General features: G+C 44.5%; 1 protein-coding gene across 1 annotated transcript; it reads left to right on the top strand.

Annotated features, from left to right (window-relative positions):
- Window positions 1-3,932: 3,932 nt before the first annotated feature.
- Window positions 3,933-13,230, top strand: LOC115375422 (uncharacterized). The gene is made up of 7 exons (XM_030074811.1): window positions 3,933-3,992; window positions 5,168-5,327; window positions 6,588-6,648; window positions 6,896-7,041; window positions 9,832-10,080; window positions 11,017-11,106; window positions 12,911-13,230. Exons 1-7 carry the CDS (start codon window positions 3,933-3,935, stop codon window positions 13,228-13,230), a joined length of 1,086 nt encoding a protein of 361 aa, XP_029930671.1.
- The last annotated feature ends 1,309 nt before the right edge of the window (window positions 13,231-14,539 follow it).

The raw sequence follows: 14,539 nt of genomic DNA, 5'->3' as shown, positions 1-14,539 counted from the left end.
ATCGAACCAACAGAGGGCACTTTAGGGTTAAGTTGGCACTTTCCATCTGACGCTCTAGGGTACAAGCATAGGCCAGTAGTGTATAATGCTTTAACCATGAGGAATGTATACAAAGTACTTGCCACTCAGTACGATCCCATTGGATATATAATATCTTACACCACCAGAGCTAAAGTCCTCCTCCAACAGCTCTGGATGAAAAGAAGAGAGTGGGATGACCCCATACCCCCAGGTGAACTTCAGCAAGCAAGTCCATGTTTTGTGGCCTCACACAGATCAACACACACTCAAATCTACCAGACCTGTGTCACTTTACTACCTGGCAAGACCTTGTTGAGGCAACCCATCAAAGCCTTCAGGATATTGCCAAACACTGCCCCACTGGAATCCCATCTTACACCCAGGCTGAAGTTGAAATAGTTCTTCTTTCAAAAGCTCAATCAGAAAGCTTCCCAGAGGATTTCCAGGCCCTAAAGTCAGGTAGAGAACTTCCTGGAAATAGTCACCTCTCTTCCCTCTCTCCACAGTTTGTGCACAAGTTAATTCTTATTCAAGTAGGAGGCAGACTGTGATTGGCAGAGAAACTTGAACCAGGAACAATGTACCCCATTGTTCTAGACCCCAAATGTAGAGGGTTGAAAACAGTTAATATCAGAAACAGTTAAGAGAAAAATAAATAGGATAAAACCAAGAAAAAACAGACACCCCCCTATTATTTTTTTTAATTCATCTTTCTCATTTATTTTCATTGTTTTCATTGTTCATATAATTTCATTGTATTTTAAGTCACTATACTTCTATTTCACATTTAAGCCGTCAGATGGCGCATTGCGCTTGGGTGGTATAGAGGAGTTTCCGGCACGCACAGAGGAAGAATAAATCCTCCTGTCGTGAGGTAAACACCAGCACAACGTGTGTGTCTCTCCTATTCTAACCACAGTACACAGCACCGGCAGGACGGAAAAGCTGCTGACCTCTGACCACCAAGTTAGCGAGGCAACACAAACATCCAGTAACCCATCTGATAATCAAGGACTATGATATCCGCCTTCTCCATCCCGGTCCCGAAAGGGTCTTTGCAGAGATCAGACGTTCATACTGGATTCTTCGAGGCCGGCAAGCTATTAAGCAGCATCGATGGACTTGTACAGAATGCAGGAAATGGAGAGCTAAACCCATTATTCCCAAAATGGCAGACCTGCCCCCTTTCCGAGTCCGTTTAACCCAGTCTCCATTCTGGTCTACGGGTATGGACTGTTTCGGTCTATTGCTCATAAAGCTGGGTCACAAAACAGATAAAAGATGGGGGCTTCTTGTTCAAATCCCTTACAACCCACTGCCTCCATATAGAAATCCTAACAAGCCTTGACACCGACAGTTTTCTTATGGCCCTGCGACGTTTCACAGCACGCTGATGTCAACCCTTGGAACTTTTATCAGATTGTGGGACAAACTTCAAAGGAGGAGCGAAGGAACTCAGTGACGCTTTTGAGGCCTTGAATCCAGTATTGAAGGAGCAGCTGGGTAAAAGGAAAATCCACTTCAGGTTCAGCCCTCCAAATGCTCCCCACTTTGGAGGCTCGTGGGAGAGAGAGGTGAGATCTATTAAAATGGCGTTGCGAGTGACAGTGGGGGCACAAACCGTTACGGAGGAGGTACTAAACACTGTTCTGATAGAAATAGAAGACATTCTCAACTCGAAATCTCTGGGGTATGTGTCATCAGACCTGGCTGATCCTGACCCCGTGACCCCAAATTTGCTCCTTATGGGGCGGCGAGATGCTTCCCTTCCCCAAGCAGTGTATGGTGACTCAGATCTTGTTAGTCGAAGAAGGTGGAGACACAGCCAGATCATAGCAGACCACTTCTGGAAACGCTTTATTAAAGACTATTTACCTAGCCTTCAAACCCGCCAGAAATGGCAAAGGGACAAGATCAGCCTAACGGTGTCGGATGTAGTAATGATGGTAGACCCACAGCTGCCCAGAGGACTCTGGCCTATTGGGAAGGTAACCCGCCTTATTCCCAGTGAAGACGGGCGTATCCGTACAGTGGAAGTGAACATCAAAGGGAAACTGTACATTAGGCCTGTCACAAGATTAATACCCCTCCCCCCAATAACGGATCCTGAACGCACTCAGTCTGGTGAAGACTAAGGTCATTATCAAATATGTCACCATATTTGAGGGGCGGCTGTAGAAAATACTCCTACATGCCCAAGTCTTGGTGGGCGGGATTCACACACATCAGCCAAACAGATCTCACCAGCTGCAAATTCCCTGTTGATTGTTCACCCTGATGCATTATCTGAGTGAGTTCGTGTTGGTTCTTTATATGCCGAAGAAATAAGTGCTCTAATAGATTCATTCCTGTATTGCTGGTGATTTATAATTGCTCTAATTTGTTTGTGGCTGTTGAATCATCATCACCATCACCTGTACAACAATCAACTTTGATTAAAGAAGAGAATAAATATTGGAATGCTCTCCTCTGGTCCTCATATTTTGACTGATATGCCAATGTAGAAGCTCAGTGTGCAACCCAGCCAATAGCAAGCAAGTTTTTACACATGGGCTCAACCCGTCAGGCAAGGAGATGAGTTGTATTTGATGTTGCTGCCGTCCCTTTCCCAGCTGACTTTGTGCTCTACCTGACAGGGTTTCATTCCCACCATCTGACCAGCAGGTTGTCTCTCACTTTTATACAGTTTATAATGATGGATCCACACACGTCACACACCGACCAGCAACCAGAGCAGACAGGAGAGAGTCAAACACAATGCAAAATACAACACAACATTTAGCATTATGTTAAAAACAAAGAGAACACAGTTTATTTATATGTGAGCTTCATATGTATAAGTCAGAATTGACCTGTTGTTATTATGACTCCTGCCCACTCCTGTTGACTTGTTTTGCCGTCCCGTCCAAGTCACGTGCTGAGGAGATAAATTGACTCCCATCCCGCAGGAATCACGTGACTCAAAGGATTCACAATAAATAAATAAATAAATAAATCAATAAATAAATAACTCAGTCTGTGCTGAGGTTCAGAGCTCAGTTTATCCAGCAGCCAGGATATTGATTCTTTATTGGCAGATTGTTTGGAGGAACTGCTTGTGGCAACGACACAATGTAAAGCAAAGCTTCAGAGCTCAGAGCCGTTTGTGTGTCTTCAGCAGTGTCCTGGAAGAACCAGATGACAGCTGAGATGGGAGCTGAAATATGTGAAGCTGGGCTCAAATCAAGCTCTCTTCCTGTGGTAAACAGGGTTTGCCATCTGTTCATTTCTTGGTTAACGCTGCAGAGTTTTTGTACAGCGACGAGCCAACACTTCTCACTGTGGGAATCATACCTCCAACAGGCACAGTAGTAGGTGGCTTCATGGGAGGATTTTACTTTGTCAATCACCAACTCACAGCTGCTGCCTCTCCCTTTAGCTGAGAAATCATCTTCTTCAGGATGGTTGAAACCTTTTTTAACTGTACCATCGCTCACATCAATACGAAGAATCACTATGAATGTTTCTGTCTCTTTCTTCTGGTACCAGTGCACATAGTCATTGATACACTGGCCAGTTCCTGTACATTTGAAGGAGACTCTCTCATTTGTGCTGCTGGTCAGTGATAACTGGTCCTGATCCAGCTGTGCTGCCATGGCAACCCCTGCTGTGGAGAAAGGGACAGGTAAATGAAGTTGAGTGTGCCAGAGTTTGCTGGATGCTGATTGGTTGGAAACACTCACCTAAACACAGAGAGCACAGAGCAACACTTGGCAGTGAAAGCATTTTGTCCAGTGAGGTTTCCTCTGTTGAAGCTGGGTACAAGTGGGGCTCCGATTCAGCCGAGGCCAAATAAGGACGGCCGCTGACATCACATGAGGGCGGCGTGCTTTCTAACGCCTCCTCAGATGATTGACAGCTGAGTGGGACCTATGGTGTCAGAGCTTTTCAAACACGTCAGTAACATCCTCCTGTTGGTCACACACCAACAGGTGAGGTGGATGTGCTGCTCTGCTGGATGTAGTGTTGGTGTCAGAGCCTTCCAGCAGCATGGGAGTGTTTTTCTGAGACCAACAGGGAGGCGGTGGAAAGACCATGTGATGCTGTGTGTTTGTAGTGATGGACAACAGAGCAGATCAGCTGAGCTTCCTCCATCTGTTCCTTCCAACAGGCCGACCAACGCCGCAGAGCACGAGCTTCCTGCTGCGCGGCGCCAAGCGGCTGTCAATCAAACTGTGGTTTAGCCCCGCCTCCGCTCCCAGGAAACACCGGCTCAGCCTTTACTAGAAAACCAACCAACAGTTTCACCACATTTTCCATCATGCTGACAGCTTTTCTGTCCCGCTCTGAACTCAAAGACTTCTCTGCAGTGACTTATTATTGCTGCTCAGACCAGACCAGTCACCCCAGTTATTAATCAGCATCAATTATTGTTTATGTTGCTTATAAATCTGAAACCATAGGACAGGCTGATTCATTTTTCATGGTGAAATACACCATGTTCACAGTTTGAATGAAAAGTTTCTCTCCAGTGTGTTATTGCTGGAGATTTTCTTGAAGTTCTCACTGCACACACACGTCATCACCAACTGGTTGTTTCCTTGTGGAGGGTGTCAATGATGGCTTTCTGCACAACTGTCAGATCAGCAGTCTTCCCCATGATTGTGAACTCTACTGAACCAGACTGAGAGAGCTTTTAAAGGCTCAGGAACCCTTTGCAGGTGTTTTGGATTAATTAGCTGATTAGAGTGTGACACTTTGAGCTACAATATTGAACCTTTTCACAATATTCTAATTTTCTGAGATTTTGATTTTGGGGTTTTCATAAGCTGTAAGCCATAATCATCAAAATTATAACAAATAAAGGCTTGAAATATCTTGCTTTGCATGTTATGAGTCTATAATATATTAGTTTCACCTTTTAAGTTGAATTACTTAAATAAATGAACTTTTGCACGATATTCTAATTTTCTGAGTTTCACCTGTATTATTATTTATTACACACTCCAGGAGTCCAGGACTGAACGAGGGTCATTAAGGTCACATGACGGTCATGAGGGACACCTGACGGTCGTTATGGTCACCTGGTGGTCGTTATGGATACCTGGCGGTCGTTGGGGACATCTGGTGGTCGTTAGGGTCACCTGGCTCCTGGACGTCCCCACAGGTGAAACAGCTGGGACGTCCCGCCCGTCTGTCAGCAGTGAAGAAGAGAAACTTCTTGGAGAACCTACCAACAGTCCAGCTCTGTGTGGAGAACCAGGACCTGAAGACTGAGAACCTCCACACACATCTAACCTCCTTCTGCAAGCAGTTACACACTGGATGTATCGAGGGCTTTTATTGTGGAAAATCAAAAAACACAAGTCGTGGAATGAGATCAACACAGTAATATACGAGGAGAGGTGGTCGAGTGAGCTAGACAGTGAATTAAGAGAAAGAGCCGAAGTGGCAGAACCAACCGGTAAAACTGTCTGACATCACAGACACAACTGTACACACACACACACACACACACACACACACACACACAGGACTGGAAACAATATCTTGCCTGGCTACGGCCGACGGAGATGATAATACTGATAATTATTAAAATAAATAAATAAATAAAATAATATTATTACTAATAATAATGATGGTAAAGGCTCAAATCGTTGCTGTATGTAAAGGCCAGGATCTCTGTTTCCTCTCTTACCCCTTTTCCACCACAGCTGGTTTGGAACCGGTGTCTGACTTAGCACCAGTTTTTTGGTTTTCCACCGCCCAAGCTGGGGCCAAACTGGTTCCAAACTGGTGCTAGGCAAGCACCGACTCCGAGCAGGGGCTAAACAGGAGCCAGAGAAAGAACCGATGACGCGGCCCACCGTGTCATTGGTGGACTTACAGACTCAAACGGGAGCAGCGATCGCTATAAACGTAAAGCTGAACATACTCACCGTTCGTTCAGACCACGAATACGACGGGTAGCCGGCAATAATTGCGTTTTTCGCCTCTGGACCGCAATGTAGGCTTGTAAACACATGAGCAGTATTTGCATCGCTACGGTGGGTCATCCATGTTTGTTGGTGTGATTCCAAGCGAGCGTCTCGCACACCCACCTGATCACGTTTCACGATGACGTCATGACGTGGCTCTGACTTGGCTCCGCTTGGCTCTTGGCCGGTGAAAAAGCAAACCGGTTCTTTGTTGGCACCAGTTAAGCACCGGCTCTAGCACCAGCTCCTAACTAGCACCAGGTGTTTTTTGGTGGAAAAGGGGCATCTGTGGCTTTTCAGGCCCACAAGTTGACAACAAACAGGACGACTTTATCGTCACAGCAGCAACACAAAACTAGAATATGAAACTGAATATAGAAGTGACTGTAATCCCTAAAAGGTTAATGCCATATTTTTGTTTAACCCCTAAAATTAAAGCTGAAACTCTGCACTTCAGTCTTGATTAGTCCATTTCAAATCCACTGAGGTGTGTACAAGGCCAACATGATGAATATTGTGTCTCTGTCCACATACTGATGGAGCTGACTCGATCACATTTCTTGTCTTTCCATTTTGCTTTTGTCTCAGCCAAATCTGTGTGGACATCAGGGTCTCTGCAGGGCAGAGTCTCTTCAGACGGGGCCGGCGGCTTGTTGCAGGTCAGCTCGGGGTGAGGAGCAGGACAAAGTTTGGAAGGCCCTGGTCTGAATGAGGAGTGGAGCCGTCAGTGAGTCAGTGCTGCAGGACGTTTCCATGATGCTGTTGACTCTCCACTTCATGTTGTGTGGTTTCCAGTGCAGCTGTGCTCAGTGTGTGGGGCAGGGTCTGTGTTCAGCTCCTCCACTAGATGGCGCTGTGGTGTTTGGGCAGCAGAGGGGCTCTGTGCTGAGTGGAGAGCGTGTGGTGTGTTTGTGAAGGAGGGCCCTGAACGCCTCCTGGCAGCTCTGCAGGAAGAGTCCCACAGACACAGTTCACCTGCGGCCTGACGGCATCGCTCTGCGGCTCCTCCGGCTCCTCGCGTGTCGCCTCCTCTTTCATTTCTACGTCACTGTGGAGGTCAGAGGTCAGAGGTCACGGCGGCCGGACCGCACGGGGAACGCGTCTCCCCGACGAGCGCCGTAAGTTTCTCTGGATAATGACTCCGTTTCACAGCAGCGGCAGCACAGGCTCAAAGTGAGCCGCCGGACTTGTTCAGATGGACGTCCTTTAGTTTGAATAAAGCCGTGGATCATGTCAGGCTGGGACTTTCACTAAAATGCTTTCATTCAACACATCCTGAGCTCAGCAGCACAGAGAGCAGCACAGGAAACAGCTGGCAGCATTTCTACCTCTTCTTACCACACAGGCCAGTTCAGCCAGCAGGCCAAACAATGCTTTTGCACTGGTTGGAGTGGGAGCCACACACGGTCCAGTGTGGCGGCTGACAAATCCCTCACTAGTGCTGCTGACGAGGCTTCAGGACGCTTCTTAGAGCGCAGCCTCATTCCACATCTGACAGCAACACAAGCACAAGCCACATTTTGAAGTGTGCAGCCTCCTGTTGGAGCTTCTTCACAAAGCAGCTTGGGATCGTCTTTATTTGGGTTTGTTGTCCAGCATCACTGATCGCACCTTGAAATATCTCACTTCCATCAGGACAAAGACACTTTTCTTGGACAAATCATTTCCTGGATCATTCTCAACTTGGATTGTTTTGGAATCGTTTTTTTCCTGCTCCGTTTCTTCCTCTGCTGCTTACTTAAAGGCGCTGACGTGACAAATATTTCTTGTGGATTATTTCACTTTCCAGCTGTTAAATATAGTCGGCACATATCTATACAGCGCTGATGCTTTTCACAGGAAACTCATGTTCTTGTGGATTCTGTGTTTTTCTGCTTTAGTTTGGGATTTGCTGACAGTTCATGTCAATGAGATTTGAAGAAATGAAAGAAACCAAACTTCAACCTGTTTGATAACTGAGTCCTGACTTTAATCTGAGCAGCAAACAGCAAAACTCACACATTTCACTTTTTCATGCACATTTTAAATATGACGTCTTCACAAAAACATTCAATGACAAAATGAAAAAACAGCAGACACTGGGTTAACATACAGTGGATATTAAAATGTTTAATATTCATTGAAAAATAATCCATAGTGAATTTGAAATTGAGAATTTCCCGGGAGACTTTATCATCTTTGATGCGATTTTTGTGTGACCTGGATTTTATTTGAGTGATCTTTGAGAAAAGCCTGTAATTTCTAAGTAAAGTGCACTTTGGCTCGACTCCTGTTGGTTTTAAATGGGCTGAACAAATCAAAGTGACTTGACTCAGTTTTTCCATTTTACTGGAACAGGGACCACATTTGATCATTTAGTACCAAACATGTCTTATAGATATGTTACACTGTTATATATATCCTATGTAATGTATGCATATTTCCCAACCAGAAGCCAGAGGTCACTGTGTGTCCAACGGAGAAGTGGTACCCTGCCCCTGGCCATTGAAGTAGGGTGGTTCACAGCCATTCCTGAAGAGAATATAATTTGTAATGTCTGTCATTTAAAAGATGTTGAAAATGAATTTCATTTTATGTTTTATTGCACCCTGGATGATGATTTGAGGGTCCCTTTATTTGAGGCCATGCAAAACCAAAAACCTGAGCTATTCTGGGCAGATGATGGCTACAAATTGAAATGGCTCTTTAATGCTGAAGTATTTAAGACTGCAAACTTTATTTCCAAGGCCTGGAATAGAAGGCAGCATATTTTGTTTAACTGATACATAACTTGAGGGGTGTATTTTGGAAGTGCCTAGATTTGGATTTGACTTTGTATTCCTGATTTATTCCAATGCATAGTTTGTTGTTGTTGTTGTTGTTGTTGTTGTTGTTGTTGTTGTATGTTTGAGCATGGTTTTGTAATGTGTACAACAGTGTCTTGTAAGTCCATATGGGCTAGGCTTCTGAGTGAAGTATGACACAATCAATCAATCAATCATGTATTTCCCAACATGCATGTTATATTTTGCACATGATGTCATCCATGTCAGATTTCCTTGTTTGATGAGATTTTCATGAATAAAGGCCATATCTGTGGACACATTTCTCTGTCATCATGTTGCTTTGTTTTATCACCAATTCTAAGCCACCAACAACAGCTGACTTCATGTTGCACACAACATGTTTTTACTCATTTTTATTTCTCATTCACACACACACACACACACACACACACACACATACACACACAGCAATGTCAGCAGATCCAGAAAAGACAAAGAAAAGGTGTACAGGTGGAAACCCAAGACGGGCTTCTGCCAAACTTCAGCGTGAAACAACATCTGCACTGAGTGCAGCTTCTAGAAGAGGTGAAGAGCTGCTGAGGTCCAAATCCAGCCAGACAAATCATGTGAAAGTGAGGTAGCAGAGCTCCCACTGAGCACACACACAGTTTTTCTGTGGGAGAGGCCAGGATCTCAGTCACAGTGGGGTTGGGATCCTGGGGGGAGGAGGTCCACACACAAGTCAGGATGGAAGCTGCTTTGAAAAGTGCCGTATGAATCCTCCGCCCTCCAGAAGCTCCCACGCCACGCAAACCTCCACCATAGGTCCCACTCAGCTGTCAATCATTTGAGGAGGCGTTAGAAAGCACGCCGCCCTCATGTGATGTCAGTGGCCGTCCTTATTTGGCCTCGGCTGAATCGGAGCCCCACTTGTACCCAGCTTCAACAGAGGAAACCTCACTGGACAAAATGCTTTCACTGCCAAGTGTTGCTCTGTGCTCTCTGTGTTTAGGTGAGTGTTTCCAACCAATCAGCATCCAGCAAACTCTGGCACACTCACCTTCATTTACCTGTCCCTTTCTCCACAGCAGGGGTTGCCATGGCAGCACAGCTGCATCAGGAACAGGTATCACTGACCAGCAGAACCAAAGAAAGAGTCTCCATCACATGTAAAGGAACTGAACAGTGTAGCTACGACTTTGTGTACTGGTACCAGAAGAACGAGACAGAAACATTCAAACTGATTCTTCTTATTGATGTGAGTGACGGTGCAGTTCATAAAGGTTACAACCATCCTGAAGAAGATGATTTCTCAGTTAAAGGGAGACGCAGCAGCTGTGAGTTGGTGATCAACAAAGTAAAAGCCTCCCATGAAGCCACCTACTACTGTGCCTGTTGGAAGAGAGTTTCCCACAGTGAGAAGTGTTGGCTCGTCGCTGTACAAAAACTCTGCAGCGTTAACCAAGAAATGAACAGATGGCAAACCCTGTTTACCACAGGAAGAGAGCTTGATTTGAGCCCAGCTTCACATATTTCAGCTCCCATCTCAGCTGTCATCTGGTTCTTCCAGGACACTGCTGAAGCCACACAAACGGCTTCTTCATGCATCTTCATTTTCTGATGCTTATCTGGAAGGCTGAGGAGGTCAGAGTGTCTCTGTAGGAAGTTTAGCTGCAGCCGTCAAACTGCCTGCAGGGACAATCTGCCTAGCGTCCTCCCCTGCCGGTGCGGGGTTCAGCTGCAGGAAACTGTGGACTGTCCACTCTGTAATGACACACACACAGCTGTGCTGCAAACACAAAACATGGTGTCCAACACCAACAGGAAACTCTCTGCTCCATAGATATGAAGAGAGCCAGTTTAGAGCACAACAAAGTCCACTTTGTCCTTGTTCAAATGTGACCTCTGCCCTCCTTTAATAGCCACTGCTGAGGAGCCCTTGAGCAAAGTGCTGAACCCCTGGTCAGGCCTGAATGTGACAAACCGGATCAGGGACAAATCCACTTTCAACATTGAGTTCATAGTTAAAGCAGAAGTTTGTGAATCTTTGGAAAGTGACAGACAGCACGTCTCATCTGTTGGACTCATTTCAACTGGAGGAGGAATCTAGGATACCGCCTCTTTCTACCTCAGTGGCTCAAATAAAGCAAAAGAAATCAACCTCTGACAGTCATGTTGGCAGCAACAGCAGAGAAACACATCATGAAGCCCAAATATGACACTTGTTCAGTAATTTGGACGTGTTGACCTCAGCTGACACATTCAACAACACACACAGGTTTTTGTCACAGCACTTTTCACTGTGGGGGGCAGCGACTACTGGTACAAGATCTTTGGCTCAGGCACCAGACTGTATGTAACAGGTAAGAGGCAAAATTAATTTTTCCTTCATTTGTTTTCTTGTAGAAGTTGAAAATGGGGCTTTAGGTTTGTTTTCTGCTGCTTTAGACTTTCCATGTCAGTCTGTCATCACTGACAGACAATTCAATATGCAGCCATTCGTACATGAAAAACTAAATGAGTGTGTGAAGAACGTTTGTTTGGCTGGATCATTTTCTTGTGCATCCTAACATCTTGAAAATCTGCCAAGTGATTAGAGAAAGTCAGCAGTGCTCCTCTAATTCCATTCTGTGTTATCACAGGCTGATATTCACTGTCTGGGACTCAATGATCATGATGGAGGAAAACTGCTTGTATTGATTCATATTCATACAGCCCATAATAACATAGTGTGTGTTGCTGGATGCTGAAGTTCATGTATTAAGGATCAGTAAATGAAATGTGCTGCTGTTGGAAACTTGTGGCTGCTTTTCTTCTCTCTCTTCTCTCTCCTGAAAGAAATGAAGGCATGAAATTATAGATTAATTATTGTGGAAGCTTTTCCTGCTCGGCTCATTAGTCCACTATTTGTATCAAATCTACAATTAATCAAAGTCAGTCTCTGTGATGAACATGATTCTTCACACTTTATTTCATGAAACTCTGCTCACAGCCTCAGCCCTTCAATAGGAAGACAAAACTTTCATTTACTGCATTGTTTTCAATGGAAATTTTAATCACCAACTCAGAAATGTAATAAATGTATAACAGGATAATATCTCTGCAGCCTGTTGTAAAAATATCAGTATTCTCTGGTTCATTGTGTGATTTTCTCAGAGACAGTAGTAATCTCCTTCAGCTGTTGTTTCTCCATGTGATTAGAAACTTGTGAAGGTTGTGTTCTCTCTGATCTGATTTGGCGAGGAGTTCCACAGTTCAGCTGCTTCAACTGAAAAAGCCGTCTTCCCAAACTGTGTTGATGTGTGTTTGATACAACAGCAGTACAATGTGCCAGCACTACAATGTCTTACTAACTACTAACTGAAGGTGGCAGGGCCGGCCCGTGGAAGCTCTGCTATATACATATATATATATATATATATATATATAGAGAGAGAGAGAGAGAGAGAGAGAGAGAGAGAGAGAGAGATTTTTTTTTTTTTCAATTTGAGATTTTTTTATTTATTGGAAAACGTATTTCAAATATTTTTTTGTTCATAATGAGAAAATGTTATTTATTGGAAACCTTATTACCAGCACTTGGCAGCGGTATTTTATTTTTTTTCTATATTTTGTATAATGTTACAAGAAAGTTCCTCACAAACATAAAATTGCTTGTTTTAAGCAATTTTATGTTTTGCATTTTCTTCCCATACTGTTCCGAAAATGACCTAAACCAAGACCTCAAAACCGATGTACGTACCGAACCGTGATTTTTGTGTATCGTTACACCCCTAGTAAATATATATTTTTTCTTGCCACGTGACAGCTTAGAGCAGTTTTTAGTATTTTACCCCGATTTTGAAAAAAAGAAAGTCCATCATCAATAAGAGCTGCCAGATATTTGTAAGAATAGATGAGGGCATCATCTGCATACAGACGTACATTTGTCATCCAGATTGTTAACCCAGATTGTAAAGAAGAAAACAAGAAGAGAGCCAGGAGTGACTCTTGGGGAAAACTTGGAGCAACATTGAATCCACTTGATGAGAGCCTCACAAAGACTGACACCGCATCCAGCAGCTTCCTGAGCCCAGACTGATCACAGGACAAGACACAGGCAAGTCAAAACAGGGTTTTCACACTGACTGTGACTGTGTGCTGCTCGTTGCTCTTGTCAAACCTCAGATCGTCCAGTTGTGCCGCCCAAAGTGAGCGTCTACCCAGCGACCAGAGCCGACCTGAAGGGGAAGAGCTCCCTGCTGTGTCTGGCCACATCCATGTTTCCTCCTCTGGTCCAGTTCTCCTGGAGGACACAGGAGAACAACGGGCCGCCTCCTGAGGGCGAGCGAGTGGCGCTCAGAGAGGAAGAGCACGCCGCCTCGATCTTGCTGATCGATCAGGAGGATCTCATCACGTATCAATACATCTGCTCCGTCAAACACCAAATAGGCACGGTGGAGGCCAAGATACCAGGTAATGAGGAAACAAACTGTGGGGTTGATTAGTAAAGCATGCCTTGTCGCTGTAACAGCGCCCTATGTGCGCTGGGATTGGCTCCAGCACCCCCCCGCGACCCTATTGAGGATAAGCAGTTTAGAAGATGAATGAATGAATGAATGTAAAATAAGTTGATTTGAATGCGCTGCATCTGGAGTCTGTCTGACAGCAACATGTCTTTCAGAGCAGAGACAGCAGCCATGAACAAGACATTAAAGCCAAGAAACAAGAAAAGCTTCTGCTGCTGTTTCTTCCCAGTTTTTAGCAGCAGGACTGGCAGCGGGCAGCTGGCGTAGCTTCATCCACCAATCACAGGCTGTTCCTCAGCTCTGATGGTCCCAGTGGAGGGAAACTGTCCCGAGAACGCAGCAACACACCGCCTCTGAGCTCCTCACACACTGTGCACAAATAGCTTTCATATGAGGAAACCCATTTCCTGCTTTCTAATCGTCCAGTCTCCAGACAACAGGCAGGACGCTCACTGTGGGACTGTGGGGCTTCAGGCTGTAAATGAATGATGTTGCTGCAATATTCAGATTGTGTTTCTGTCCACACACAACTGAGATCTGATCTGAGTGGGACCAAGATCCATCCCTCACGCTCCATTTGAGCCGGCTGGTTGTCTGCACCAAGGATATTCTAGTTCACTAAAACTAAACTCACAACTAAAACTAGCTGTGAAAAACAATATGGGTTAACGGAAAGAAAAATAAAAACTTAACTTAATGATAATAATAATAAATTTTATTTGTAATGCACTTTTCATAAAAGAATCTCAAAGTGCTACAAAAACCTAAAATAACATAACAAAAACACAAAGAGCAGTAAAACAGTAAAAAATCATCAACAAGGAGAGAACAGCTAAAAGGAAGGAAGAGTAAGAGCACAGGATGAAAATTCAAAGGCAACTAAGGACAGCTTAAAAACGCCTGCCTGAACAAAAATGTTTTGAGTCCTTTTTTGAAAGTGTCCACAGACTGGGGTTTTGTTCAGGGAGTTCAGGTTCCAGATGTGGGGGGCAGTGGAGCAGAGTGCTCAGTCTCCCATAGTGCAGAGTCTCTTGTGGGGAGGAAGAAGGAGATTGGAGCTTTGGGACCGGAGGTTGTGAGAGGATGAATGAGGAGTAAGGAAGTCTTTGAGATATTGCGGACTAGACATTAGGAACTAGACTTTAGGAAATAATTGACAACTAATTGAAGTGATTCTGTGTTTTTACACAACTATAGTAACCTCTTTTTTTTTTTTTCTTTACTTTAGTTTTAGTTTTAGACAGATAGATAGATCGATAGGTATACTTTATTGATCCCAAACTGGGAA

The sequence above is a fragment of the Myripristis murdjan genome, chromosome 17, assembly GCF_902150065.1.
Source record: "Myripristis murdjan chromosome 17, fMyrMur1.1, whole genome shotgun sequence".
In the NCBI taxonomy this organism is placed as follows: Eukaryota; Metazoa; Chordata; class Actinopteri; order Holocentriformes; family Holocentridae; genus Myripristis; species Myripristis murdjan.
This window is presented reverse-complemented; position numbering and strand designations above follow the sequence as displayed.

What these genes read in the sequence shown, in the direction of transcription:
- LOC115375422 (XM_030074811.1), top strand. Translation starts at nt 3,933, where the DNA reads ATGGTGTCAGAGCTTTTCAAACACGTCAGTAACATCCTCCTGTTGGTC. An exon ending in TTGTTGCAGGTCAGCTCGGG is followed by an intron (nt 6,649 to 6,895) that starts GTGAGGAGCAGG and finishes GTGTTTGTGAAG; the next exon opens with GAGGGCCCTGAACGCCTCCT. An exon ending in CGTCACTGTGGAGGTCAGAG is followed by an intron (nt 7,042 to 9,831) that starts GTCAGAGGTCAC and finishes CTTTCTCCACAG; the next exon opens with CAGGGGTTGCCATGGCAGCA.